General features: G+C 36.9%; 1 protein-coding gene across 3 annotated transcripts in view; it reads left to right on the top strand.

Moving 5' to 3' along the window:
- Positions 1–27017, top strand: part of Tcf12 (transcription factor 12) — a 251645-nt gene that overhangs the window by 153402 nt on the left and 71226 nt on the right. For all 3 annotated transcript variants that reach the window (XM_075965303.1, XM_075965304.1, XM_075965305.1), the window contains exons 6-7: positions 10988–11052; positions 24170–24305. In XM_075965303.1, the coding sequence (XP_075821418.1) occupies positions 10988–11052; positions 24170–24305 (201 nt within the window). The remainder of the gene's footprint in view (positions 1–10987; positions 11053–24169; positions 24306–27017) is intronic.

A 27017-nucleotide genomic window follows, 5' to 3' on the forward strand; every position in this document is an offset into this window, starting at 1 on the left:
GTACTGCATATCATCCAAGTCCCTTTGTTTCTTTACAGCTTGTTCTTCCCTTCTACTGCATGCTGTACCTAAGTTTACATCTCAGAAGAAGGAGAGTGCCTGACTCATAGTTGATAGGGTTATTAATTTTAGGTGCAATTAAATAGAAACCATTGTAGTTCAAATTTGCTGTATTAAGCAGGAAGAGAAACTGAGGGTTAGAGAGGTTCAATAACTTGCTTGTGGCACCACAGCTAATGCAGCAGAGATTTTACTCTCACTAGGACCAGATAAATGATGACTATAGTAACAGTTCTATTGAGTTGTCTTCTACTTCAATTCTCACTGTCAAGAGAATTTGCTAATTAGCAATCATTTATTGGCCACTATTTTACAATATAATTTTTTATGCTGTTTTCTTTCCATGTGACTATATAATTTAGTTAAAAGCCTTGGAATACTGGCACACAAAAGTCTAGAATTCAAGACCAGTGTTCCCTGAACAAGTGGGCATCTGCCTTCTGGCTCTAGGGTGCCATAAAAATCAGACTTCCACACTGACCTTGCCTAATTAAAGCACCAGAATACAGAAAATGAGAATATTATTGAACAAACAATACTGACTTAATATTCTGCTCATTTTTATAATACAAGACATTTTCAAGAAGATTATTGGTAATGACTTGGTAGGAACAAAGTTAGTCTGTGACGAGAGGTTATATAAGTGTGTGGCTACCAAAATATGCTAATGCCAGAAAGGAAACGCAGTGCCAAAAGTAGATGCATTTGAGAATTTGCTGTTTTCAGCCTCCAGCTAGGTTATTTATTGATGAAATGTTAGTTTATTTTGTATTACTTTCTTGATTTGTGGGTTGTGAGCCTAACCCTCTCTCCAGCCCTGTATTTATTTATTTTCTTGTGGATATGGGTAAGATGCTGGGTGACTTTGATTTACTTAATCACTTGGAAGCCACTAATTTTAAGATACTTTAGGATACAAATGTTATTATTATTTTAGCAGATTACACATCTATGACATTTTCTCCTGAAATGTAGCCAAAAGACAAAGTCTTAATCCTCTAATCTGTTGGATTGCTATAAAGATGAAACTGTATTTTCTAAAGTAAATTAAACATGTGGTTGAACAAGTACAGAGACATCAAGTCAGAGAGCACACAGGTGTTCTACTAAAGGGACGTGACAGTGCAACATTAGCAGTGCATAATTGACTGGAGTGTTTTTAAAGGAAGCTTAAGGATTACAGTTATTGAGTTGGGGTGATAGCTCCATGGTAGAGTGAGGAGTGAGGGTAAGCAGAAAATGCAGTTATTCAGTAAAACATTTTAGGGAAATGAAGTTTAAGTTCTGCTCCACATATAATGAGCACCTTGTTATCTGTTTTGTACATGAGACATTGGAACATAAGATAGCCCACAATTTTGTTAATAACAAAAATTGCTAGTTTGTCTCAGTGCTAATTTCTTATTGTCTACCCACCTCACCTTTCTTATGACTAAAGACAAATTGTTCTGTATAAATCTGTTCCTCCTTAACTGTTTGATTATACTGAATTCACAAATCTGATGTGGGAAGAGAGAGATCATGAATAATAGAACCAGGGCATCCTGGATGACTTCATCTTGGGGTTAAATGTCACAAGAAGCCATGTCTAAGGAACTTTCAAATTATTCTGCCTTGGCAGTTCTGCTGAACTCTGGCTAAGAAGCTTTTTGTAGCTCTGATGCCTCTAACAGCAAGTTGGTATGAGCTGGTTAAAACAGTTAAAACTACACCTGGGTCTTTGTTAATCACTGGCCTTTGTAAGGATCCTCGTTGTGTATCTGAACTCATTTGACGTAACCATTTGCTTTGCTGCAGGCCTCCTCTTTACTAGCTTTGTAATTTGACATGGAGTGAACAAACAGGAGGACACAGAGTCCAGCAGCTGTGCTGTTGGCACTAGGTATTTAAGTATCTTAAGTATAGCCAATGGTGTGCCTGGCACAAATACTCACCAGTAGTACTTGAAACAAATTGTTGTGAAGAAAATATGTAGACATTTATTTGAAAACCCTCCTCAGTTTTTTTTTAAAGAAACTGATTGATTAAAACCATTTTCTCCGTAAATTTGAGCAAGTTACTACCCAAATGAAGTTTTGATGGTAGATAGCATTGGCTTTAGGTTCTTTCAGACAAGAAATTCCAGATACTTTATAAATGTCAATTAAACTGAGCATGCCTATGTGAAGTGTTACTGAGTTGATTATCCTAGTGGAATGAGTGATGTCATTGATGGTAAATGACTTGTATCTTAGTTCACTTAGTAAAAGAGAAGCAAGAGTTAAGAGATAAATTTAGTAATCAAATTTCCCAAGTCTCATACTGGGTGTGTGACTCAGTGATAGAGCACTTACCTAGCAATTTTAGAGCCGTCTGATAAAATCCCTAGTACTGCTATGACAGTATGTTTTGCTTTGTTTTTATTTTACTTTACAAATTCTCAAATGTATCTCCTTTTGGCACTTTGTTTCCTTTCTGACATTAGTGTATCTTGGTAGCTACACACTTGCATAACCCCCTCCTCTCACAGACTGACTCTATTCCTATCAAATCATTACCAGTAATTTTCTCACAAATGTCTTGTATTAAAATGAACAGACTATTAAGTCACTATTGCCTGTATTGTACAATTACTTTAAGACAGCAGCTTATGTTTCGTCAGATAGTTAATAAGAGCATATTACATGAAATTGGCAATAGGGTTTATCCATAGGAGTGGAGGAGCAGCCTATCCATGCACAAGTGTTAGGTAAATGACATTTTATATGTACCCAAAGGGTGGTTTGCTCAGAAGGCTGTTATCAAAATTAGAGGTGTCTCCAAATGTTTGGATTAGCGTGTGTCAAGATTTCATATTGTTTCTCTGAAAAGCAACTATAGGAAAAACTCAACATGATTCATGCATTAAGATATTTAGGTTTGAACATAGTAATGTTAATAATAGCAAAATTTTTGTTGTGAGTCTAGTGTTTTAACGGTTAAGCTATCTCTCCAGACCAGAGGGATTCTTGTTTCTTTTTTTCTAGGTTAAGATTTTTTATCGGGGTTATCTCTCTCTCTCTCTCTCTCTCTCTCTCTCTCTCTCTCTCTCTCTCTTTCTGTGTGTGTGTGTGTGTGTCTTTAAGTTTTTACTACTCTTAGGACATGAAATGATTAATGTACTGGTGAATTTAAATTTGTAGTTACAAAGGTTTGGGCCTTGAACTTTCTCAGTCTCTCACTCAAGTGCTGGAACCACATACATGTTACACCCCACCAGCTTTAACTGTTTGAAGTTTATACACACAAAGCAAATATTTACATTGACCACAGGAATAGCTTCCTAGGTTGCCATAATGCAACTTCTCCTCCTACTCAATTTAATTCATTTTTAAAGATAAGGGAACAGGTCCAGGAAGCTAAGATGGAGTAAACATTTTTCTACAGGTAATTGAAGCTAGAATAACCTCATCATATTTTTTGTAAGTGATAGCAATAGTGATTACATGTGAGTGAGACTAGCATAGCTATCAAAATACCCCATAAGCAACTTAAAGGAGGAAGGGTCTACTTAGGCTCTCAGTTTCAAAGATTTCATTCCATAGTTGGCTGGTTCCTGTACTACATGCCTGAGACAAGGTTGAACATCATGGCAGGAAGTTTATTGTAGAACAAAGCAGCTTACAATGTTGGGTACAGGTGGAAAACAGAGAAGAAAAGAGAGGAACTTAAGACCAGATGCACACTTCTATGGACCCCCATATAACAGTGGGCCCCGCCTTCCATTGTTTCAACCCCAATAGTCTTCTAAATTCATTAGTGAATTAATCTGTTGATAAAGGTAAAACCTTCATGACAGGATAATTCTAGAATGTTTCCCTCCAAATTCTGCTTCTTGTGAGGACCAAGCCCTCATGATGTTCAAACCATGACACACAGAGAAACCTTGGGTTCTTTAGATTTTGCTGTCAATTGCTAAAACAGGTGCTTAGTGTGTTTGAGGTCCTGAGTAATCCCCAATGCATGTGTGAACACAAACAGAGAATTTTGCTACTAAATTATGACCTTAAGAAAACTGTCTCTACTTATCAGTGAATTTCTCTTTTAACATATGATACATGTGTCACAGAATAAAGCCAATCTGTGTGTTGCAATCCCTTTGGGGGAGATCACATATCAGATATTCCGTATATCAGATATTTACATTATGATTCATAACAGTAGCAAAATTATAATTATGAAGTAGCAATGAAATAATTTTATGGGTGGGGTCACCACAGTATGAGGAACTGTATTATGGGGTCACATTAGGAAGATTAAGAACCACTGATCTAGATTATTTTAGTAGTCTTTTAATTGACCTAGCTATGCTTATTTCTTAACATAGGAATCACTGTATTTTTATTTTATTTTTTTGAGACAGAGTCTCTTTGTGTCCTGAAACTCATTCTGTATTCCAGGTTGGCCTTGAACTCACAGAGATCTGCCTGCCTCTGCCTCCGGAGTGCTGGGATTAAAAGCATCAGCCACCATATCCACAACATCCCTGCTGAGTTATAGCATTTTTAAGATATGGACTATCATATTAATTATTAATTAATTTTTCACAAACTGCTAAAGTCAGGTAGTTTTCTCTATACATAAAAAGATGTGCCAGTATCCTCAACCAAACACATAAAAGCCAAATTCTGGTTTTAATGTGAAAAATAAAACAGTAAAGGTTTCTGTGAAGATTTATAGCTATGGACTAGGTAGAGATTTCTTAAACTGTATGCATAACAAAATAAAAATGCTTCCCCTTTGCTTCTTGTTAATAAGCTCACCTAAAACCTTATAAAGTTTTCTGGACAGGTTGCCTTATTTTATCATTGGAAATTCTTTTTCGTCAGTGCTTTCTTCCTTGTATGTGATTCCCCTCTGTATGCTGTCAATATGTTTTATTATCATTGGTTAACAAACTGCTTTGGCCTATGGCAGGGTAGAATATAGCTAGGCAGGAAAACTAAACTAAGTGCAGGGAGACAGAAAATGAAGTTAGGCAGATACCATGTAGCTGCCAAAGGAGAAATATGCTAGAACATTACTAGTAAACCACAGCCTTGTGGCCATACACAGATTAATAAAAATGTGTTAATTTAAAATGTAAGCGCTAGTTAGGAATACACCTGATCCATTGGCCAAACAGTGTAGTAATTAACATAATTTCTGTGTAATTATTTGGATCTGGGCAACTGGGAAGCAAAAGCACCATCTCTCTGTCTCTATACACACACACACACACACACACACACACACACACACACACACACACACTATCCTATATTGCAGGTTATCTTCAAGAAAACTAGCCCTCCTTCTGATTCCTTGTTATATGATAGCTCTATAAGTTTTAAAGCACAGACACTACACTCCAGTCATGTCTCCTTTATAGGCAGAGATACTCAAATTTTGATCTGGATTTCAGATTCTTTGCTTGCTTTGCTGTCTTTTGACTTCAACAGTGTTCTTATGATTTGGAAGATAATGAACAGAAAATCACCATTGGCTCCTTTTGCTGAGACATTTTGACTAGGTAGCCTCTAAAGTCAGTGTTCTTTTATCACCTTGTTTTTCTTAAGTGTTGATGAAGTCACCTGATTACTTTCTTTAAAAAACAAACAAACAAGAAACAAGCTCAGCTCTTTCCATACAATAAGAGATGGGAATGTCTGAATCCCCAGGACCTGCAGGATTCTCCCTGTATAGCTCTAGTCTTGCATTTTACTTAGGTGTTTGATTGGCTTGTATGACAATGTTTCCCTTTTATCCTTAAGAACACTTATTCTTAAGGGTTAGATAACATTAATCAGTATCTAAATGGAAGCCAGCTTGATGATTCTAGAACTATGTGTTTGGCAGAGTACAGCTTAAATTTGCAAGACTACATTTGTTAGTGCTTGCCCAAAGGGCTGTATTGTTCTCAAAATACCTACCCCAAAGTGCCTTCGGTGTTTCATCTTCATATTCTGGTGGGAGTGGAATCTGCATGTCTAGGTTCCCCTGTCTCCTCTCACACCACTCATAGTTCATTTGAAGGCTGGCCACATGGCTCCTAATCACCTACAGTGCCTGTCTCCCTGCAAAGTTGCTTCCAACCACTTTTGTGAATTGAAAGTAAAGATAACTGCTATATTTGGGGTGCAGACTGGCTTTATTTAACTTGTGGTGTTTAAAAAAATGTTATGTAGCCGGGCGGTGGTGGCGCACGCCTTTAATCCCAGCACTCGGGAGGCAGAGGCAGGCGGATCTCTGTGAGTTCGAGGCCAGCCTGGTCTACAAGAGCTAGTTCCAGGACAGGAACCAAAAGCTACAGAGAAACCCTGTCTCGAAAAATCAAAAAAAAAAAAAAGTTATGTAAACTATAAACTGTATCCAATGAAAACAGCAGTACTTACATGATTTATCACTTCCCCCAGTGAATTGTATCATTTTCTGTAAGTTAGCACTAAGAATCTCATTTTTCTGTTTCTCATTTTTCAGTGAATTGTAGCATTTTCTGTAAGCTGGCATTAAGAATCTCATTATCCACTGTTTCTCAGAGTCACTATCTCATAAATGTTTGGAGGAATCCAGCTAGTACGATTTCAAGGGATAGTGTCCTTTACAGACTCTTGTGTTTAGAATCTTGGTGCTCAGATAGTGACATTGTTTTGGGAGGCTGTGAACTCTTTAGGATATAGAGCTATCCTAGCAGAAAGAAGCTGCCAGTAGTAAAGCCTTGAAGGATAAATCACCCTAGGTTGATGGAGGAAGGTCACTGGCATCTGTTTATGGATCTGTCAGGAGCTAAGACACGAATCCATGCCCTACACTTCCACCACTGCTGAAAGAGCAGCCCTAGCTTCCTTGCCTTCCCCTCCATACTGCACTGCATTTACAGAAATTGGATGCCAGAATGATCTTTCCTCCCTGGTGTTTCTCAAGTCAGTAATTTGTCACAGCAACAAGAACAGTAACTACAGTGCAGACTCAGGCTCCTCTATCCAGAGAATTTGCAATAGAGCTATATCATTCTACTCTCAGAGATCCACCTAAATCTACATCCTGAGGGATGGGGCTAGAGCATACACTACCACACCCAGCTCCAAACTTTTTTTTATGGAAAGACAAGTTTATTAATCTTCTATTTTTATGTGAATAGATGTTCTGCCTATATGTGTGTCTGTCTGTACATTATGTGTGTGTTGGCTTCCCGGGACTGGAGTTACAGACAGTTGTGAGCTGCAATGTGGGTGCTGGGAATTGATCTCAAGTCCTCTGGAAGAGCAACAAGTGCTCTTGACCCCTAAGCCATCTCTCCAACCCCCAGCTCCAAACTTTTAAGTTCTTGGAAAAATAACTAGTTCCACATGGTGAAAAATGAAATGAAATCATACTTGTATTTCAAAATCTCATTTGAATAAATATTTTTATAACAAGCCATTTATTGTATTAAATGAGACTTATAATGTGTAATACTTAATCTTGTTCATTTTCATCCCCTCTGAGCTGAATATATCTGTAAAAGGAAGATAGTTTAGAAATATTTATAGACGGGGTTTTAAAAGTTAAAATATTTGAATTTTTTTGTTATTATTGTGGGGATGGATGCACCCACGCCACCATTACACATATGGAGGTCAGAGGACAACTTGGTGGACTTGGATGTCTCCATCCCTCTTACCTGGGTACTGGGCATCACACTCAGGTCATTAGGCTTGCATGCTAAGCCATCCGCAAGATCAGTTTTATCTCAAATTCAGCTTCTGTACAAATCACTAACAGTCTAAAGGGCTTTGTTGATGCTCAGGTTAATATCCGCATGTTCTATTGTTTCCTTTTTTACCTTGACTTTTTAATTTCTTATTAGTATATTTGAGTCTGAGTACAATACAGTTTAGGTTGTTGGTTTAGTTTGAAGTCCTTCAAAGCTTGTTTTTAATTGACAAGTAATTGTATTTATGGCTTGTAATATGTTTTGTAAATGATTGTATCAGTTTTGTCTACTGATAACTGATATTTGATGATGATAAATTTCTGGGGTACAAAGGGCTTGGTGAGTATTTCAGCAATGAAGTTGATATTATACTTTTTCACGTGACTGTCTGCACAGATGTAGTGTCTGTTTACAGTGCTAACATAGTCTCTCAATTCTTTCTGCTAAATATATGAGGCCTGAGCTTGTTTACATTGACAGCCATTTCTTAAAGATAGTAACTATGAAAGTTTTCTTGTGTGTGTTTGTTTGTTTGTTTGTTTGTTAGAGACAGGGTTTATCTGTAGCTTCAGAGCCTGTCCTGGAACTCGCTTTGTAGATCAGGCTATCCTCAAACTCACAGAGATCTGCTTCCAAGTGCTGGGATTAAAGGCACGCACCATCAGTGCCTGACCTATGGAAGATTTTTAATATTTCACAAACTAACTTATCTTGGTTTTTTTTTTAAAAAAAGAATGCCTATAAATGTAGATGTGAACCTTTTATATTTTTCCCCCCACTGAACTCTACAGGTCATTCTTTATGTGAAAAAAAAAATATCGTAATAATGGAGCTGTAGCTGCATGTGGTGGTACACACCTGTAATTCCAATACTCAGGAAGCAAAGGCAGGAGGCTCTCTGAATTTGAGGCTAGTCAGTGAGCTCCAGGAAAGCCAGGACTACACAGAGAAGAATGGAACTATGAGTTGTAGTGCATGCCTGTGGTCAAGTCATGATTGGGAGACTGAACCAGAGGAATTGCCATGAATCTGAGGCTAGCCTGGGCTCTCTAGCAAAACCCCGTCTCAAAAAAGAAAAGGAAAAAGAAGACAGGATGAGAATGTGAAACAAATAGACCACATTTATTATCAGTCTTTTTTTTTCTATTCTAAATTTGTTTTTGTGTGTTGCCTCTTCTTCACCAGAAATATGTATTGTGTCCCAGTAGCCAACAGGCTCAGAGATACTATCCTTGGCTGTTTGGTAATAGCTAGACTCCTCTGTATCTATGGTGTTAGTTGATGGTAGGTTTAAAGTTTTCCAACGTGAACCACTTGTGCATCTGATCTGTGTGTAAACTTTTAAAATTAACAGATTGTCCATTTTATTGAGCTACAATCTAATAACTCAAAGTATAACATGTAATTGTAATAATGTTCACATAATTTCCGAATAATTTGGATGAATTTTCATCATATTTAATTACATGATTATTTTTTTACCTTGAAATGGAGGAAAATATCTTGGCATTGTTTTTCTCCCATTTTTCATGTCGTCGTCATCAAGTGGTGTTATCTTTGCTGAAGTCGTAAGCAGTATGTTGTTGTAATGAACTAGATTGTATTTGCAAGCTTATTTTACTGAATATACTTAGACTATTAGAAACAAATGAGTGGGTGCCAGAGGTTGAGTGCATAGCTGCTCTTCCAGAGGACCAGGGTTTGATTTGCAGCCATGTGGAGTATCACAATTGTCTTTTAACTCCAGCTCTTGGGGATCCAATGTCCTCTTCTGATTTTTGTGAACACCAGGCACTCTTGTGGTGCACAGATATACATGTAGGCAAAATCTTTGTAAAATACATAAAATAAAATGAAATTGAAGATATTGTAAGAAAAATAAAGATTGTCTGAATGTTCTGTTTACAAATTAGTACAGTGGCTGGAGAGATGATCAGTGAGTGAGAGGTCTGTGTATTCTATCTCCAGTATCCACATCAAAGCTGGACATGCTTGTAATGCAGTAGGGGTGGGGTAAGAGACAAGAACATCTCAGGATTATTGGGTGGCCAGCCTATCCAAAACAGAAAGGTCCATGTTCAGTGAAAGACTCAGAAGGTAAGCTGGAGAGCAGACGATATCTGGCATTGACCTCTCAACATACTTGTACAGACAGATGGATTCACCCACACACATAGGTGCACTCATGTATATACCATAAGCATAAGCACACATTCACACTCAAATGATGTGCACACATAGACATAAAAATTGCTGTTGTCGGGGCTGGAGAGATGGCTCAGTGGTTAAGAGCATTGCCTGCTCTTCCAAAGGTCCTGAGTTCAATTCCCAGCAACCACATGGTGGCTCACAACCATCTGTAATGAGGTCTGGTGCCCTCTTCTGGCCTGCAGACATACACACAGACAGAACAATGTATACATAATAAGTAAATAAATAAATATTTAAAAAAAAAAAAAAAAAAAAAAAAAAATTGCTGTTGTCAGTTGCTGGTCCTGTGAGCTACCTCCTGTCCATCCCCTCAACAACTGCCAGAACTTTCCTAGGCTTGGCTGGCTAACTTCTGAACTGTGACTATGGGACATTTTGAGGAATTCTAAAGGAGAGTCAGTATTACTAGAGACTGCAGCAAGGAGTAAGGCAGTGCTTTTGGAACTAAGTGTGACCTGTAACTAGCCACCTGCCATGTATACAACCTGGAAAAAGCTGCATTATCAATACATTCAAGATATTTGCTCGTGGCTCTCTGCCTATAAAATTGGAAACTTTCAGCAGACAAGCAGATAAACTGTGCTTTTATGTCCATAATGAGACAGTCATACAACTTAGCAAACTAGTTATCAATTTATCTTAAATATACAATATTATATAAAATACAAATTTCAAAAGGGTATATACCATATAATTCCATTTTTTCCAATGCATTCAAACTGTTCTATGTATTGTTTGAGTGCATGAATGTACACTCATTCACAAACTGTACATGAGCCTCACAGGCAACAGCTTTCTAATAGAACTGCATGCATGCATGCTCATTCAGCTTTGTCTGTACTGTTTTCATTTTTGAAAGAAAAAAATGTCCAGTTTGAAACAAATATGTATAAATATTCTGAGTCATGTTGTTAACTATTTAGGTGTCAAATATTTATTGAGTCTAAATTGAATAGTTTTGAAGCTGAACTGATTATCCATCAATGAAATTTTTAACACAAAGTTGTTTTCTTTGTTTTATAGGAAAAACATCAGAAAGAGGCTCATTTTCCCTGTACAGCAGAGACTCCGGTTTATCAGGCTGTCAGGTAAGTTTAGTAAGACTTATATGTACAGAATGATAGAGAAGATAGAAATTTATTCACATAATTTCACAATTGTATATTCATATAATATTGTGACTTCATGTAGTGAGGTTGTTTTGTTTTTAGCAACTTAACATACCTTCTTTTCCATTGTCCTCCTCTTAAAATGGTTTTCTTTCCCCAATTTATATTTTTTAGCTTCTGTTTAAATGGAGACAAAGTAGACAAATTTTCTACTGCTTTCTAAAATACATCTCACATCTGGAAATGATTGTTTTTTTCCAGAATTCACTTTAGGAAAAGCAAATCGTTGGTACATACAGCAAAGAGCTTGTGATTTAGCATATGTTTACTTTAATGTGCTGTACTGGTGACTTTGTTGTGGTTATGAGAAGGGCTTTTCATTTCCATTTACAGCTACCAAGTGTTTCAGGCCTCAGCTGGCTTTGACCTGGTTCTACTGGCCTGGGTCCTGAGCATATCTTGGGAAATTCAAGAGTTGGAAAAAGTAAAGGTGTTGTAGGCATGGTGGTGCTCCCCTGTAGTTGTGGCACTCCAGAGCCTGAAACAGGAAGGCCCTCAAGTTCTAAGGGCTGCATGCAAGACCCTGTCTGATAATAATGATGTTGGTATTCATGATGAGCAAAATCCAAAGCATATTAACTTTCCTTCAAAGAAAAACCTGTATTCTAGATAACACGTATTTTAATGGATTAGCAAAACTATGCTAAACTAACTGAAACATTGTCATATATATTCACAAATGACAAATATACAAGCGAATATATAAATGGCAACTACAGAATTATATCTAAAGCCCCCCCCCCTACTTTTTTTCTTCAGTAGCATCCCTCAAGGAACATTAACTCTGCTGTTAATACATATAAAATGCTGCTGACATTCTGCAGGATTCAGGGTAATTTGATAATGCTTGATGGGCCTTACTTCAGGTTAAGATGATATAACAATACATTGCTAAATGAGTCTTCTTACATTACCTTCAATTGTAGAACTGATAGGCCATTAAATGGAAGGGGTATAGTAGTTTTACTGGAAGCACTGATAGATTATTGTGCAATTGAGTTTTTAATTGATCCTGCACAGAGGATAGTTACACCATTTTTAATTAATAATAGGCACAGTAACTTTTAAACTACCTAGTAATTTGAGCATTCTTTCGTCATTATGATAGTTTTTCTCTTGATACTTATACAGATATTTGTTTGCACAGCTTAAATAAACAAGTTTGCAGTCTCTTTCTAGGCTGTTTTCTGTGATAATTTCGAAACATGATCATTTTTATTTGGGAACAGATTCATAGCTATAAATTATTTCAGTAACCTAAGTAATTAATTGTTTTGATTTCTAGGTAGACTTTTACTTAAGGTCATTATTCTCTTATAAATTTCTGCAAATATTAATAAATTCTTTAAGAATTTTGAGATGATGATTCTTTACTTTTGATGCTCTTTTATTGAGTGGAAAATGTCAAGGAAACAAGTCCATGTATAAGACTGTTTAGATTATAAGGAAATGAATTAAGTATTTTTTTATTTTGCTTTATAAATAAAGAATTGATCCAAGCAACAGACTAAAAGATCTGCCCTCCACGGGCTTGGGGAATCAAGCTATGTATGTGTAGAAGGTAATAAAAATTATTGAATAATTTATAATAAATCTCAAATTGTGTCGCTATAATTTGACACTCAGGAAAAATTTGCATAATCTTTATATAAGAAGTTTTTAAAAGATGTAAAATTCGAAGGCCATACATGACATAGTAAAGGGGTGGCTTGTTGGGGAAAGACAGCATAACCTAGTACATCCTGGATTTTTCTGGTTCCTTTCTCGTAACCCAGCAAAACAACAAATATTATGAAGGTGGTTGCGTATTTCTGCTGCTTTATTTATTTCATAACAAGCAGAAGGTATCAGTCACTAATCTATTATGCATAAAAATCACCTTAATGTGTGTTCTAACAATAACAGCATTTTTGTTTGGGTTGGATGGAATATTTACTTAATATTGTGAGATGGCTGGATTTTTTTAAAGAAAAGTTTAAATTTACACACAATGTAATTCCAACACTTGATGGTCAGAGGTAAGAGATCAGCATTTGAAGCCAGCCCTGATGTCTTAGTGATTCTGGCAAGTCAGAGTTACATCAAACAAGATCACTGAGAGGTTGCTTAGCAACTTAGAGTGCCTATACTCTTGGAGACGACCAAGGTTCAGTGCTCAGCACTGACACTGATGGCTTACAACCATAAGTAAATTCATCTTACCAGAAAACAGATGTGTTAAGATGATGTTACAGAACTAATTTTTTCTTTTTTTAATTTTTTATTGAGAAAAAGAAAAAAAAAGTTTCCGCCTCCTCCCAGCCTCCCATTTCCCTCCCCCTCCTCCCACCCTTCTTCCTCTTACCCTCTCTTCTCCCTCTCCCTCTCCCTCTCCAGTCCAAAGAGCAGTCAGGGTTCCCTGCCCTGTGAAAAGTCCAAGGTCCTCCCCCCTCTGTCCATGTCTAGGAAGGTGAACATCCAAACTGGCTAGGCTCCCACAAAGCCAGAACATGAAGTAGGATCAAACTCCGTGCCATTGTCCTTGGCTTTACAGAACTAATTTAAAGGAGAATCCAAACTGTGATTCTCATTGAGCAAAATACAGACCTGAATGCTAATTTTTCCTGGGAGTGTGGGAAGTGGATGTGTTGAAGATGGTATAGGTTGTTCATCCCTCTACTAGACAGAACTATTTCTCAAGTCATGACAGTTATTTTGCATTACTACTAGTAGTTTATAACTTGAGGAATTAAAATTGCTATTAGAGTATGAACAGATGACTTGTAGGAGAATGCCGTAGACTTAAGTTAGCAGGCGCCAGCCAACTCCACCTACTTTCTAATTGGAAAGTGCTTTTTCCATTAATTACTGATTAGCAGAATCTTTCTGCTTCAGTGTTAGAGTTGTGTAGTAGTAGCAGAGATGGTCAGGCCTGCTAGGTTTGTCCATTTTCTGTCTGGTTCTTTACAGAACTCCTTCCGCTCTTGGTACTAATTTTCTATCAAAATATTGTTTTTCCCAAGCAGTTATATGTTTTGATAATTTTTATAATCAGCACCTGTCATTTGTGACCAGTGTTATACTAGCCTGTTCTTTTCCCAAGAGGTTTAAAGATAAAGGTTTTAAAGAGCACTCCAGTTTTTTTCTTTGTATAACAACAAACTTACAGTAGTTTGAGTGAAGTGTCTTCATATTCTCAAACACTTGAAATTTGGTCCCCAGGTGGTAGTGCTACTTGGAAGGTTTAGGAGTTGTGCCCTCCTGGAGGAATTTTGTTACTGGGGTCAGGCTTTAAGAGTTTAAATACTTGAACCACTCTCAGTTTGTTATCTCTGCTTCATACTTGGTATCAAGATGTGAGTACTTGATTTCTGCTTAGCCAGTGTGCCTGTTGCTTACTGCCATGCTTCCCCACCGTAGAAGACTCTTATCTCTCTGGAACAGTAAGCTAAATAAACTTTTCTATAAGTGGCTTTGGTCGTTTTTTTTTTTATCATAGCAATTGTATAATAACTAATACAAAACCCACTGTATGTATCATGCTTCCCCACCGTAGAAGACTCTTATCTCTCTGGAACAGTAAGCTAAATAAACTTTTCTATAAGTGGCTTTGGTCGTTTTTTTTTTTATCATAGCAATTGTATAATAACTAATACAAAACCCACTGTATGTATCTTGCCCTTAAATTTCCAAACAGACATCAGTTAATCAAAACTCACTCAGTGAAGAAATTACAAATTGTAATGTAAATTGCAAATTCTACCATGTGAAGAATATAAAGAATTTAGGGTGTTTAATTTTAAGAAGCAATAGGAGGGGTTGGGGAGATGGTTTAGTCAATACAGTGCCTGCCCCACATGATTTAAGACCTGAATTTGGATTCCCCAGGAACCAAGTAAATAATGGTGTATGGCATCATGTATCTAGATTAGGAAAGGGAGATCAGCAATAGGTGCCTGGAGTTCACTTTCCAGGTACCCTAGCTAGATAAGTGCCAAGGTTCATGAAAAGTCCTTGTCTCAAAGTGAGTTTGAGAGCAATAGAAGACAACTGACTTCTGGACTGGACACATAGCACATATATACACACCTGCCTGCATACTTGCATACCCACACACAATCATGTACATGTTCAGTCCTCACAACCCACATGGTAGAAAAAACTGACTCCAGCAAGTTTTACACACATGCACATCGCACGACTACTTTTTCTCTTTCTCCCCCTCTCTCTCACACGCACAAATAAATAAATAAAAATGTAAAGATTTTAAAGTAAGAAATAGTTTTTAAAAAAAATAAATTCTGTGATCCATATTGACAAACAAAAGGCTTTCTAATTGGTATTAGTGATCCATCTAAGGCAGGAACCAGAAATTATTTACACTAAACTATATATACAAATATTCCTACTATATTTGTAACCGGCAGAGTAAATGCCTAATTTACTAAAAATAAAATAAAATAAACCTCCTTCCTAGAGAGAGATGCAAGCAACATTACATTATTTTTTTTCTCCAAAAATCAAGACATAATTCCACTGAAGTTCACCCTGGGAAACCAATAAGTTCATTAGACTTCCTTGCAGAGCATAGGTAAGGGTTTTCTTATAAGAGTGTAGGTGATGTTTCTTCCCTCAGCAGGCCATGGCTGGAAAACCTTTACCCAGCAGGGATGAGAGCTTCCCTGTAGCATATAGATAGAACTTCTTGTCTCCCCATTCTGTATACTCCAGTGCCTCCCCCAGGCCACATGCAATTAAGGGATAATTGCATTCAGCAGGTAGTATCTGCAGGTTACTCAGATGAGGGTCTTATGACCCTTCCCACTCCTTCATAAGAAAGTGTAAATTGTCATCGAGCCCGATTGAATACTCCTGTTGGTAAGGGAATGCAGCTGAACTCCCAGGATGGTGGTTGGTTGGCTTGAATGACAGTCACTCACATCACAAAATAGCAAGTGATTAAGTTTGATAGAGTGATTAGATTTGTAGGTGTTTGCACAGGTTGCTGTGGGAGATGCATAGTGGCCTTTATTTTTTTAACCTTATGATCATTATTTAGTTTGGTCACTGAAATACTCTATGAAAAAGCATTGGCTGATGCTGGTTGCTATCTAAGGAACTAGAAGCTTCAAGTTCTATTATCTACCTAACATGAAATAGCTTATAAAAGTCAGTGCTTAGGAGAGAATGGTTGAAGTCATTATCTTCTCAAACATGCATGATATTTAAAAATATAGAAATGATAATTAAATACTCAAGAATTAATGTTGAGATGATATGATATGTAATGTGTTAGAAAATCTGGCTAATTGTGGCTAGTTACTGACCTAGGAAGGCATTCAGAGCAGTCTGTGTTCTGTTATAGTATCCCTGAACATGCTCCCTTCCAGCTCCCACCCTGAATTAATATATTGTCCAAAGTGTTGGTAATGATTTGAAGCTATGCAGGTTACACAAAGCGTTTAATGAAATCTTGTCTTAGACAAAACACTTGTGAGGGTTGTAATTAACAACTTGTTTTCTGCAGTTCTATTGATTACTCATTCATGATCCTTTGTTCTCAGAGTGATAACCACCAGCATGAATGCCGCTATCTGATGAGATTCTCAGGACAGAATTTTTCAATAGTTTGTAGATAATTGCTGACACCCCTGAAATTTCAATGTAAATGAATTAGCATCACAATACAATTATTTTAGGAATGTCAGTATTTGCCAGAGTTAAAATTTATTGCACTCTGTTTTTTAGTCATTTGTAGAAAATTAACTGATTGATATCTTAAAGCCCATTTATTGTTTGCCTTGAGTTCTCATCCTTTCAGAGTTTGCATTGAGTGCAACTTTAAGTGAAGGACTTCTTGGTCACCCTGCAGTTGCCTGTCATAATCTCTGAAACTTCAAGTTGCACTACAGTCAAACTGCTGTGATTTTTGTTCTGAAAATGAAAGAAGTGCACATAAAAGAAAAATTGCTGTAACATTTTCCTAATTTTGCTCTGAGAACAGCTTTGTGTCTTGATCATTAGCAGGAGAGCTTGAGAGCCAAGAATGGAGCTGTGGCCATGATAGTGCTTTGTTCTCTGCTTAGTTTAAGCATGTTCCCTCCTTGAATAGACAAACCTTTTGAACAGCTGTCTGCCTTTATGTTATAAGACTGTGTACTGTTTCATGAATGTAAATGAAATTAGCCACTGCATAGGCAATATGCAGCAGGTATATTTTGAGATACGTAACTCTAGTATCTCAAATTTTAATTTCCTCGAAAGCAAATTAATGGTAAGGATTCAGTACATCAAGCTTTTAATCATAAAATAATGCTTACTAAAAAAAAAAAAAGACAAAAGGAAAAAGATGGACACAGACCAGACTGACCTCAGTCTTTTAGCCCTTCCATCTTCGGCTTTTCAAATGTCAGGATTAGAGGTATGAGTCTCCACTTCCAGCCTGGTGCATATAGTTTTTGACATAGGGTTAATTAGGCCCTTATTTAACCTGAAGCTAGAAATAGTATATTTATTTAGTATTTATACCAATCCATTTTATGGTAAAAAACAAGTAATCTGAAAAAGCAAGAAATACATTTGCCATCTGCTTATATTTTTTCTTGTAAAGATAACAAATACCCTTATTATTGCTTTCTGAATCTGAATCCTTTTAGCTATTGTTTTGCATAAATGTTCTTCTTTCTTCCTATAAAATTACATTTATAATCTTTTCAAGTCTAACAGTTCACTTTAATAAGTGATGTTGACCAAGCTCATCACTTTATTCCTTTACTTCACTTTTCAGGGCATACGTAAACTAAGGAGCTTTCTTGAGCTCACATTTAAGAGCCCAGGTAACTCTTGCCCATGAAGAAGAAGAAAGACCTTAAAGATGAATCTCACACAGATTACTAAAGTTCTTTATAGAGAAGTTAGTCTTTTTGGTTTCTGGTGTGTCATATATAATTCAAAATGTTACATCCTAGAGGCTTTTTATATGATATAAATACTAATTCATTGATTTAATATTAAATAATATTAAATTATTATTTAATATTAAATATTATATATATAAAAAGAGAAAGGTTTTTTACTAGTGGTGTACTAAGAAATGAGTGCTATCTTGTTTCAGAGTATTAGTTTTGTTCTGAATGAGACAGCTTGTATGAACAAAACTGGTTTTGTTTGGTTCTCTATCCTCTGGGACATTAGTGTTCTTTCTGCTTAAGATACCTCTAGGCCAAGATCAGTGGTAATCAATATTGCTTCTCTTTTATTTTAACACAGGCAGAGAAGTCAATAATATGAGCTGGTATCTAATTTTATTTTAGGAGAATAAAAGTAAAATAGCTCATTATATGTATTTGGTGTTAGGTATTTGTTTAAGGAAAGAAATAAGAGAAATTCTATGATTTTTTATTGGTATATCAAAATGTAAGGCTTTTATAATTTTGCTCTATTTTTTGGTACATTTTCCATTGATTTATTGGGCATGGTTTTATTTATTTTCAGGTCCTTTCAGATGAAATTGTGTCCTAAACTTGGTCTTTATTTCTTTCAGTGCTGAATTGGGTCTATTTGGTTAACAGGATAAATTAATGATCTGAAGTGTTAAGAAAATAACCTCCACTGTGTTTACTTGCATTACTCATTTGAGTCATGAGATTTTAAAAACGGGGAAAAAATATTGCTCTGATTCAGACAGTGAAGTGAAGTAACAGCCTCTGCATGTTCTTGTCATCAATAATAATAGTGAAATAAGAAGATTGGGCATTTCCTTTCCAGGTTTGTCTATAGTGGAAGAAAAGGCTTATCAACACTAGTTAGTAACAATCATTCATTTTTCCCCTTAAGTTTATTTTGTCTTTTTCATCCTATAGTCAATACACATTTCCAAGTCTCCCAGTTTGTCCTCTGTCCAGGCTTTTATTTCAAAAAGTTAAGACCCAAAGAAAAGGTAGATAAGAGTACACTTCATATATATATATATATATTCTTCATCAAGATTTATCAGTTAACATTTCACTTTTCAGTGTGTGCAGACTCTATACACACAGAATCATGGGCGAACATGTGATATTTTTCTGTTCTTGATTGAGCTAATACAACTTGAGTATATTCTTTGGCTTTGAACTCTTTGTTACCTCTCCCTCCACTGGTTTGCTACTTCTGTCTCTTCTCTCTTCATCTAGCCTTACATTAGCCATTGGGAGTTACACCCAACAAGCTTGAGTTTAGGGAAAACCAGGTCTTTTGAAACCTCACGCTGTAACGTGGGACAAAAAGTATTTATGCCTAAGAAATAGAAAATTAAGTACTGCTTACCTTATTTCTTCATACACAAAGATGTACACAAAGATAAACACAAACACACAGAGATTTTCCATGTAAAGAGAAAAATGAAAGGAATGTTCTATGATAACCAAGTCATCATCCATACTTACACTGTTAAACCTTCCTAGGGCATACATGGAGAGAAGAGGGAAGATTTATTCATGTAAACCATTTGCCCAATGTCATAATTACATTTTGAACATAGGTGGCTAGTTTGCCTTTACTTTCTCTAGGTCATTAGTATGTATATTGGCTCTCCTTATACAGACATGAAATGCACTTTTCATCATTTCGGTCATTTTGTACTTCTTTACTGTAATCACCTTGACATTGGAAGAAGATGGCCAAATTTTACTTATATGCAAGTTTGTCCTTTGTGTGTGTGTGCAAGTCCAGTTTGACTGACAGAATGTCACTTGTTATATTAAAAAGTTTGTATAGCAGGATGACAGTGAGATGGTTCAGTAAGTATAAAGTACATGCTAAGCAAGCCTGGTAACCCCACTCAAGTTCATTCCATGGAACCCACATAAAGGTGGAAGGAGAAAACCAACTCCACAAAGTTATCTTCTGACATCTAGACATGCACCATGGCATTTGCAGGCTCACACACTTGTTGCTCTTATAGAGGACCTGAATTCATTTTCCAAGCACTCACGTGATGGATCACAACACCTTTAACTCCAATTCCTGGGGATATGACACTCCCTTCTGAGCTGCTAAACACTAGGGATGCTTATGGTGCACATACATACATGCAGGCAAAGCACTCACACACATGAATTTTTAATTAATAAAAGATTGTTTCAATAAGAATTTGTATAGCAAGAACAGTATAAAAGGTCTGATAAGAGAAATATTCATGCCTGTCTCTTATGTATTTGTTTTATATGTTCAATTAACTGCTTCCTCTGTCTTCATGTGAGAAAATACTGATAAAATTATCAATGGTAGTCAGTCTGACTTTGAGCAAAGAACACTCCTACTAAAAGAAATTCTCAAGGTGCATAACCTGTACTTTCAAGCATGTGGAGCCGGGCGGTGGTGGCGCACGCCTTTAATCCCAGCACTCGGGAGGCAGAGGCAGGCGGATCTCTGTGAGTTCGAGACAGCCTGGTCTACAGAGCTAGTTCCAGGACAGGCTCCAAAAACCACAGAGAAACCCTGTCTCGAAAAACCAAAAAAAAAAAAAAAAAATCAAGCATGTGGAGATTGTATGTTCCCTGTATTTTGATATCACTATTTGCCATTTAGACAATTCTGCATTTGCTTGTCAAAGGGAAAATAAAAAACAAAACAGATGTAGTGACTAAAATTTATGTATAACGTCTGTGGGAGACAATGACTTCTAGGTCCCTGTTCTCAAACAGAGCATCATTAGAAGATCCATAGCTAAGGGTTTGTTGTGTGAATAGGAAGTAAATACATGTGTGATGTTTACATTTAAATTGCTCGTTTTCTGTCTTTTCATCATTACTTTTGGAACTTTTTGATTTTGTTTTGTTTTGTTTTAGACAGAGTTTCTCTGTGTAACAGCCGTGGCTATCCTGGAACTAGCTCTTTTAGATCAGCTTGGCCTCGAACTCACAGAGATCCGCCTGGCCTCTGCCTCCTAAGTGCTGGGATTGAAAGGGTGCACCACCACCACTTTTGTGTCCAGTCACCACTTTCTCTCCTAGTTTGTTAAATGTTGTCTGTTGGAATTTATATAATTGATGCTAAATAATTGCATTGATAGTCTATAGTCTTTATTCACATGTCATATTTAGTAACTAAAATTACTTTCACTTGGCTACTACATTTTATATATATATATATATATGTTCTGTCTGAAATAGAATTTGCTCTTTGAGGAATCTATATTCTTTTGATTTAATTTGGTTTTATTTTTTTGTTTTTGACACAGGGTTTTTCTGTGTAATAGCCCTGGCTGTCCTGGAACTTGCTCTGTAGACCAGGCTGTCTTTGAACTCACAGAGACCCACCTGCCTTTAAAGGCCTCCCCCCAAGTGCTGGGATTAAAGACGTGCGCTGCCGCCACCACCTGGCGACACTGTGTTTTAAAACTATTTCTGAAGGCTGTACAGACAGCTTTTAGATGATATAGTACTTTGTTTCATGTGTGCTTGTAGCATTGTCACATGAGCTATAAAGAAGTTAACATACCTGAAGACAGCTTTGCAAATATAGGAGATAAAGCAAAGGTGGTAACAGAGGGACATTCACAGCAGAAGCAGTTGCACAGAAAGTAAGTAGCTAGCCTTGCACAGCTGCATGCAAAGCTGTGCATTCCTCCTAGGGTCTGAGGCAGAATAGTGACAAGCCCAAGGCTACCTTTGGCACATAGAAATATCAAATGTCGAAAAGTGCAGAAGCAAACTCTGAAATAAGAACCCTCAGTTTGCAATTTTATAAACTAGAAAAGAGAAAGAAGCCTGGAATATAGTTCAATGGTTAACAGTACCGGTTGGTCTTGCAGAAGAACCCTCGTTTGAGTCCCAGTACTCAGTGTCTCACAACCACTGTAGCTTTAGTCCCAGGGCATCTGCTGTTCTCTGCTGGCCTCCCTAGGTACAAGGCACACTTGTGGTACACAAAGATACATGCAGGCCAAATACCCATACACATAATATAACTTAATTAAAAAGAAGCTACAAAGAAAAACAGACTAAACTGGAAGGCGGGGATGGGGGTGGGATGTAAAGATAAGAGCAGATATAAACACAACAGACTAAGACAACAAAGTAAAAAACTTGGTACTTAGTAAGATCGGGTGATCAGCATTTGGGAGGCTGAGCAGAATTGCAGATTTGTGTCCTGCCTAGTCTATATAGTAAGTTCTAGACCAACATCGGTTATATGCAATACCTTATTTTTAAAAATATTAAAAGTTGGTTCCTTGAAAAGATCAACAAAATTGGAAAACATATCTGGATTAGTAAATAATAACTTAAGTCAGAAGCAAAAGGGTCACATTGCTACTGACTTCATAAAAATAAAAAGAGGTAAATACCACAAGGAGTTACATGCTGGTACATATTTTAGATGAAATGAACAAATTCCTAGAAACATACTGTCAAGACAGACTCAGACTTAAATAGCGAGAACGAGAATCAGTAATAGAAGTCTTTGCAGTTTAGGAAGGTCCAGAGCCAAATGGCTTTTCCAGTAAAGTGTAGAATCCTTCAAAGAAGAAACAAGGCTACTGCTCTTGAAACACTTCCACAGAAGCAGAAGGCAGAGTAGTGGTTGCCATAGGCTGAGGGAAGTAAAATAAGGAGTTACTGCTTAGTATATGTGGGCAGTCGAGAGGAATGACTGCTGTAGGGCTGTGGAACTTCCTTCAGACAAGTTGTGAAACTTAGTTTTCTTGACTATTAGAATGGGGGCAGTGGCTAGAATACAATGGCTGCTCTTCCCAGGTTCTGCTCACTCTGAGTAGAGTTTGTTCTTTTAGTATGTCATAATGCTCAGTACTAAGAACATGAAGATGACAGTAAGGGTATTAAGTATATAGCGGGAGAGTAGCAGTAAGCTGGAGAAATCATGTTTTCATGCCTGAAAGCATCCTCTGAGGTCCCTTTTCACCAACCTTCCCCAGTAAAGTCATTTTCTCTTTCTTGTCTCACATTGGTATGATACTTTTTTATTTCACCTGCCAGAAATCTCAGACCAAATTCTGCCAACTATAACCTTATTTTGTTTGTGATGAGATCACTAAATCAGTGATTTAGGTTAGAACTGTTGAATCTCTAAATTTTCAGTGATGGACCCATGTTTTATCCCTAACTTTTATCCTCTTGATGGATTTTTCACTCACATTTTGGATACCTAGACATTAGGAAACCTAGCCTATGTTAACAGACTCCAAATCTAAAGAGAGCAGGAGGGTATGGATAGTTAATATGGGTCAAATAGAACAAGATACAGTTTTATCAGGGAATCTGATACATGTGACAGATCTTGGGTCTTGTGCTTGAGTCCAAGAAGCATAAACTGAACAAGTCTGTTGTAAGGGGGCAAACAAGCACATGGAGCAGAGTGAAGAGCCATGAAACTGGACTACTTTCAACCTACAGTTCACATGGTGGGTGGTATATCATCTAAAGCATCTGGGGCATTGTGCTCTTTGCCATTTATAAGAAACTAAAGAGAGTCTAGAGGACCGTGTCAGGGATAAGGAGGAAGGACACCTCTCCCCCTCAAAACAAATGAAGAATGCCAGAGGGATTAGTCTTATAAATATGGGCACTCTTCAGATGGTAAGAATATCCAAAAAGAAAAGGGAAGAAAACATAGTCAGCAGCCCGTGTGATCATGAAAGCAAAGTCCAGGTGACTGCTTTCAAAAGTATTCCTGTAATTAAAGGATCCAATCGCAAAGTCACCAAAATTAATGAGTCTACACAATTACTAAAAAGTAGACAAAGAATCTGGGTATAGTGGCATACACCCTTAATCTCAGCACTTGGGAGACAGGCAAGTGGATCTCTGAGTTTGAGGAAAGCCAGGGATACACAGAGAAAATGCTGCAAAACGAAATAAAAAACAACAAAAGGCAGGCAAGAGAAGGGTAAAGAAAAAGGATGGAGTTTAAAACTAGTGACCTAATTGAATTTTAAAAGTAATTATTGATTACTTCTAAATTTTAAGGCATTGATAAAGTTACTGTCAGTAATTCAAAAGTGATGTGCTTGGTCTGTAGTAGCAAGATGACCTGTTTCCTTGGCCTTGTTTTATAGTCTAGTCTCCTGAGACAAGATCTAGGACTTGGGAGCCCAGCACAGCTGTCTTCTTCAGGAAAACCTGCAACACCGTACTACTCATTCTCTGCCACAAGTTCTAGGAGAAGACCGCTCCATGACTCTGTAGCTCTAGGTGAGTGTTTGACTTGTCCGTTCACATGTCCCACTTCCTTAGTCTGTACTTGTGACTGTGCTTTTAATGAGAAGAAATTTACTTTCTTGGCCATCATTTGTATATCAAGGCATATATACATATAAATAATATACAGACTGAGTATTCCTAATCTAAAATCCAAAGTGCTCTAAAATGTGAAACCTATTGAATATTGACATTAGAAATGTCAGAATACTGACCATAGAAACTTTTATACCTGACTTGTTGATATGGGTCACAGCCATATAAAGCACACTAAAATATGTATGAAATTACCCTTGGACTACATATATATGAAACATAAATGAACTTAATCTTTATGTGTTGGTTCTGTCTCCAGGATACTGCATTATGTTTATACAGATAGTCCAGATCTGAAGACTAAAACATATCTGGCCACAGCATTTCAGATAAAGGATACTCATCTTGTATGCATTAGATACACAATAAATGGAGTTGTCAAGAGTTTCCACTGTTGTAAAGAACTCTTCCACTTTATATTCAAGGTTTAACTAATTAACTAACTATAAGTAGTTTTGGTTGATAATTTTCATCAATATGAGCACAGTGAGGCCCGCTGCCCAGCTCCCGGCCACCGGCTAGCTTTACCCAAAATAATTACACAGAAACTATATTCTTTTAAACACTGCTTGGCCCATTAGTTCTAGCCTCTTATTGGCTGATTCTCACATCTTGATTAACCCATTTCTATTAATGTGTGTAGCACCACGAGGTGGTGGCTTACTGGGCTTTTTTCTGCTGCTGGATATTCTTTCTATCTAATTAGTGTTTAAAGTGAAAAATTTTGTGAGTTTATTTAATATAAGAAATTTAAAGTTGTAAAACATGTTTATAATAAAATAGGCCAACTGCTAAAGAAATCTAAACCAGATAAAATGTGTTATAGTTCCTGATTACACAAATATTTGTTGACTGCCTCTAGCTAATATATCAACCTCCTATCTAACCATGTATTTTGATGAACTATTTCTAATCTTTAGGTCTAAAGTATGAATGAGGTACATAGAAAGGATACATTCAGAAGAGAATTCTGATATCTTTATTTCATGTGAACATGGTCATGTAATATGTATGGGTGCTATTAGAGTCAGCCCTGGTGGTTTAGACCAGTATTCTTTTTGTTAGTAAAGAAATGACAACTTAGAAAATGTTATCTGTTTATGCTCTGCTTGTCTACCTGATGAGTTAACCCAGTAGAGGCCTCAATTGAGTCTGTATTGGGTTAGTCTATATGAGTGTCTTCTTCAAAGACTCCATGCACACAGTGTAGCAACCAGTAATCCCTGCCAGTGTGCTGCTACCAAAAGAAAACCACTGAGTAACTAGAAGAGAATAGGGTTATGTTCCATTAAAATTTAGGCTTAATATTCAGGCTTTCCATGGATTCAAATTTCATTTCTTTTCGATTATGTTATACTTGCTGTTGTTTATCTCGTGCATCTTTTCAAAACTCTGAGGTTGTAATGTTAACATTAGAGTATAAATGAGGAGACCAAATGAAATGCAGCATAGTGTTACTCTTAATACTTGCAGGAATTCTACCCATTTCCTGTTTGGATACCAACTAGTAGGTTATTATTATGCTGCCCATTGCTATTCCCAATCTTAGCCTTTCCTTGGCATTGCATTGTCTGGTAAAATGTTAGCACTTAGAAGAACTGTAGAGAGCTACAATATTAGTGTTTTCTGAAACTATTTAAGTACTTTAAGAAACTATTTTGGAGAGCAGTAACTATCTAATTTATAATTGTTTTAATATACATAAGGGCTGAAAGTTATTAAGTGTGGTACAGGATCAATGACTCAGCAGTTTAGAGCTCTGGTTGTTCTTCTAGATGACCTAGGTCCATTTCCAGCACCCGTGGGATGGCTCACAACTGTCTAGCTCCAATCCCAGGGGATCTAACATTCTCTTCTGGCCTCCATGGCCACAGTATACATGTGGTCCACAGACATAGAGGTAAAACATTGAAGTGTCACAAATGTTAGGCAATGGAATAAGCATATTTCACGTATTATCACAGAACATGAAACTCACAGGAGAGGTGGGGGCCCACCACTTTATGCATCTAAAGAAGATGAAGCACAAAGAGGTTAAAGTAACCTTCCCAGGTTCATATGGCTGCTGTACTGAATATAGCCAGCTTACTCTCCATCACAGTTTACAGCTTCCCCAAACTAGACTGTGAATCCCAAACTGGTGATAGTACAGTATATTGCCAATAATGAGATACAAAAGAAATATCTTTATTCTGATAACTACAAGCCATAGGAGCCATTTCCTTGAGTGATTTGTATAAAGTGTAGCTTTTGCTAAAGGAATAAGTTGTAAGGAAGTAGACTGCTGAAACATTTCACTAAGAAAAAAGGTTTTGCTGTAAGTCTTACAGAATATGCCAGATGTTGTTTATCTTTGGTATTTATGTTTGGAGGAAATGTGGACTACCTCTTGGGGAAGGGATATCCATGCTGATGAGTGCTTTTTGACCCTTTTATTGTGTAATATTTTCCACATGGTGCTTATAAAGTTGCTTTCTTAGCTTTACAGCCTTCTGTGATATTACCTGTAGAGAATCTACTGACCAAATTTAAATAAGTTTCGATCTTTTTTAGGCTCATTTTATTGTGTAGTATCATTTACAGCCTAGGAAAATGCTTTTCTTATTTCTC

Source organism: Microtus pennsylvanicus, chromosome 3 (genome assembly GCF_037038515.1).
Source record: "Microtus pennsylvanicus isolate mMicPen1 chromosome 3, mMicPen1.hap1, whole genome shotgun sequence".
NCBI lineage: Eukaryota > Metazoa > Chordata > Mammalia > Rodentia > Cricetidae > Microtus > Microtus pennsylvanicus.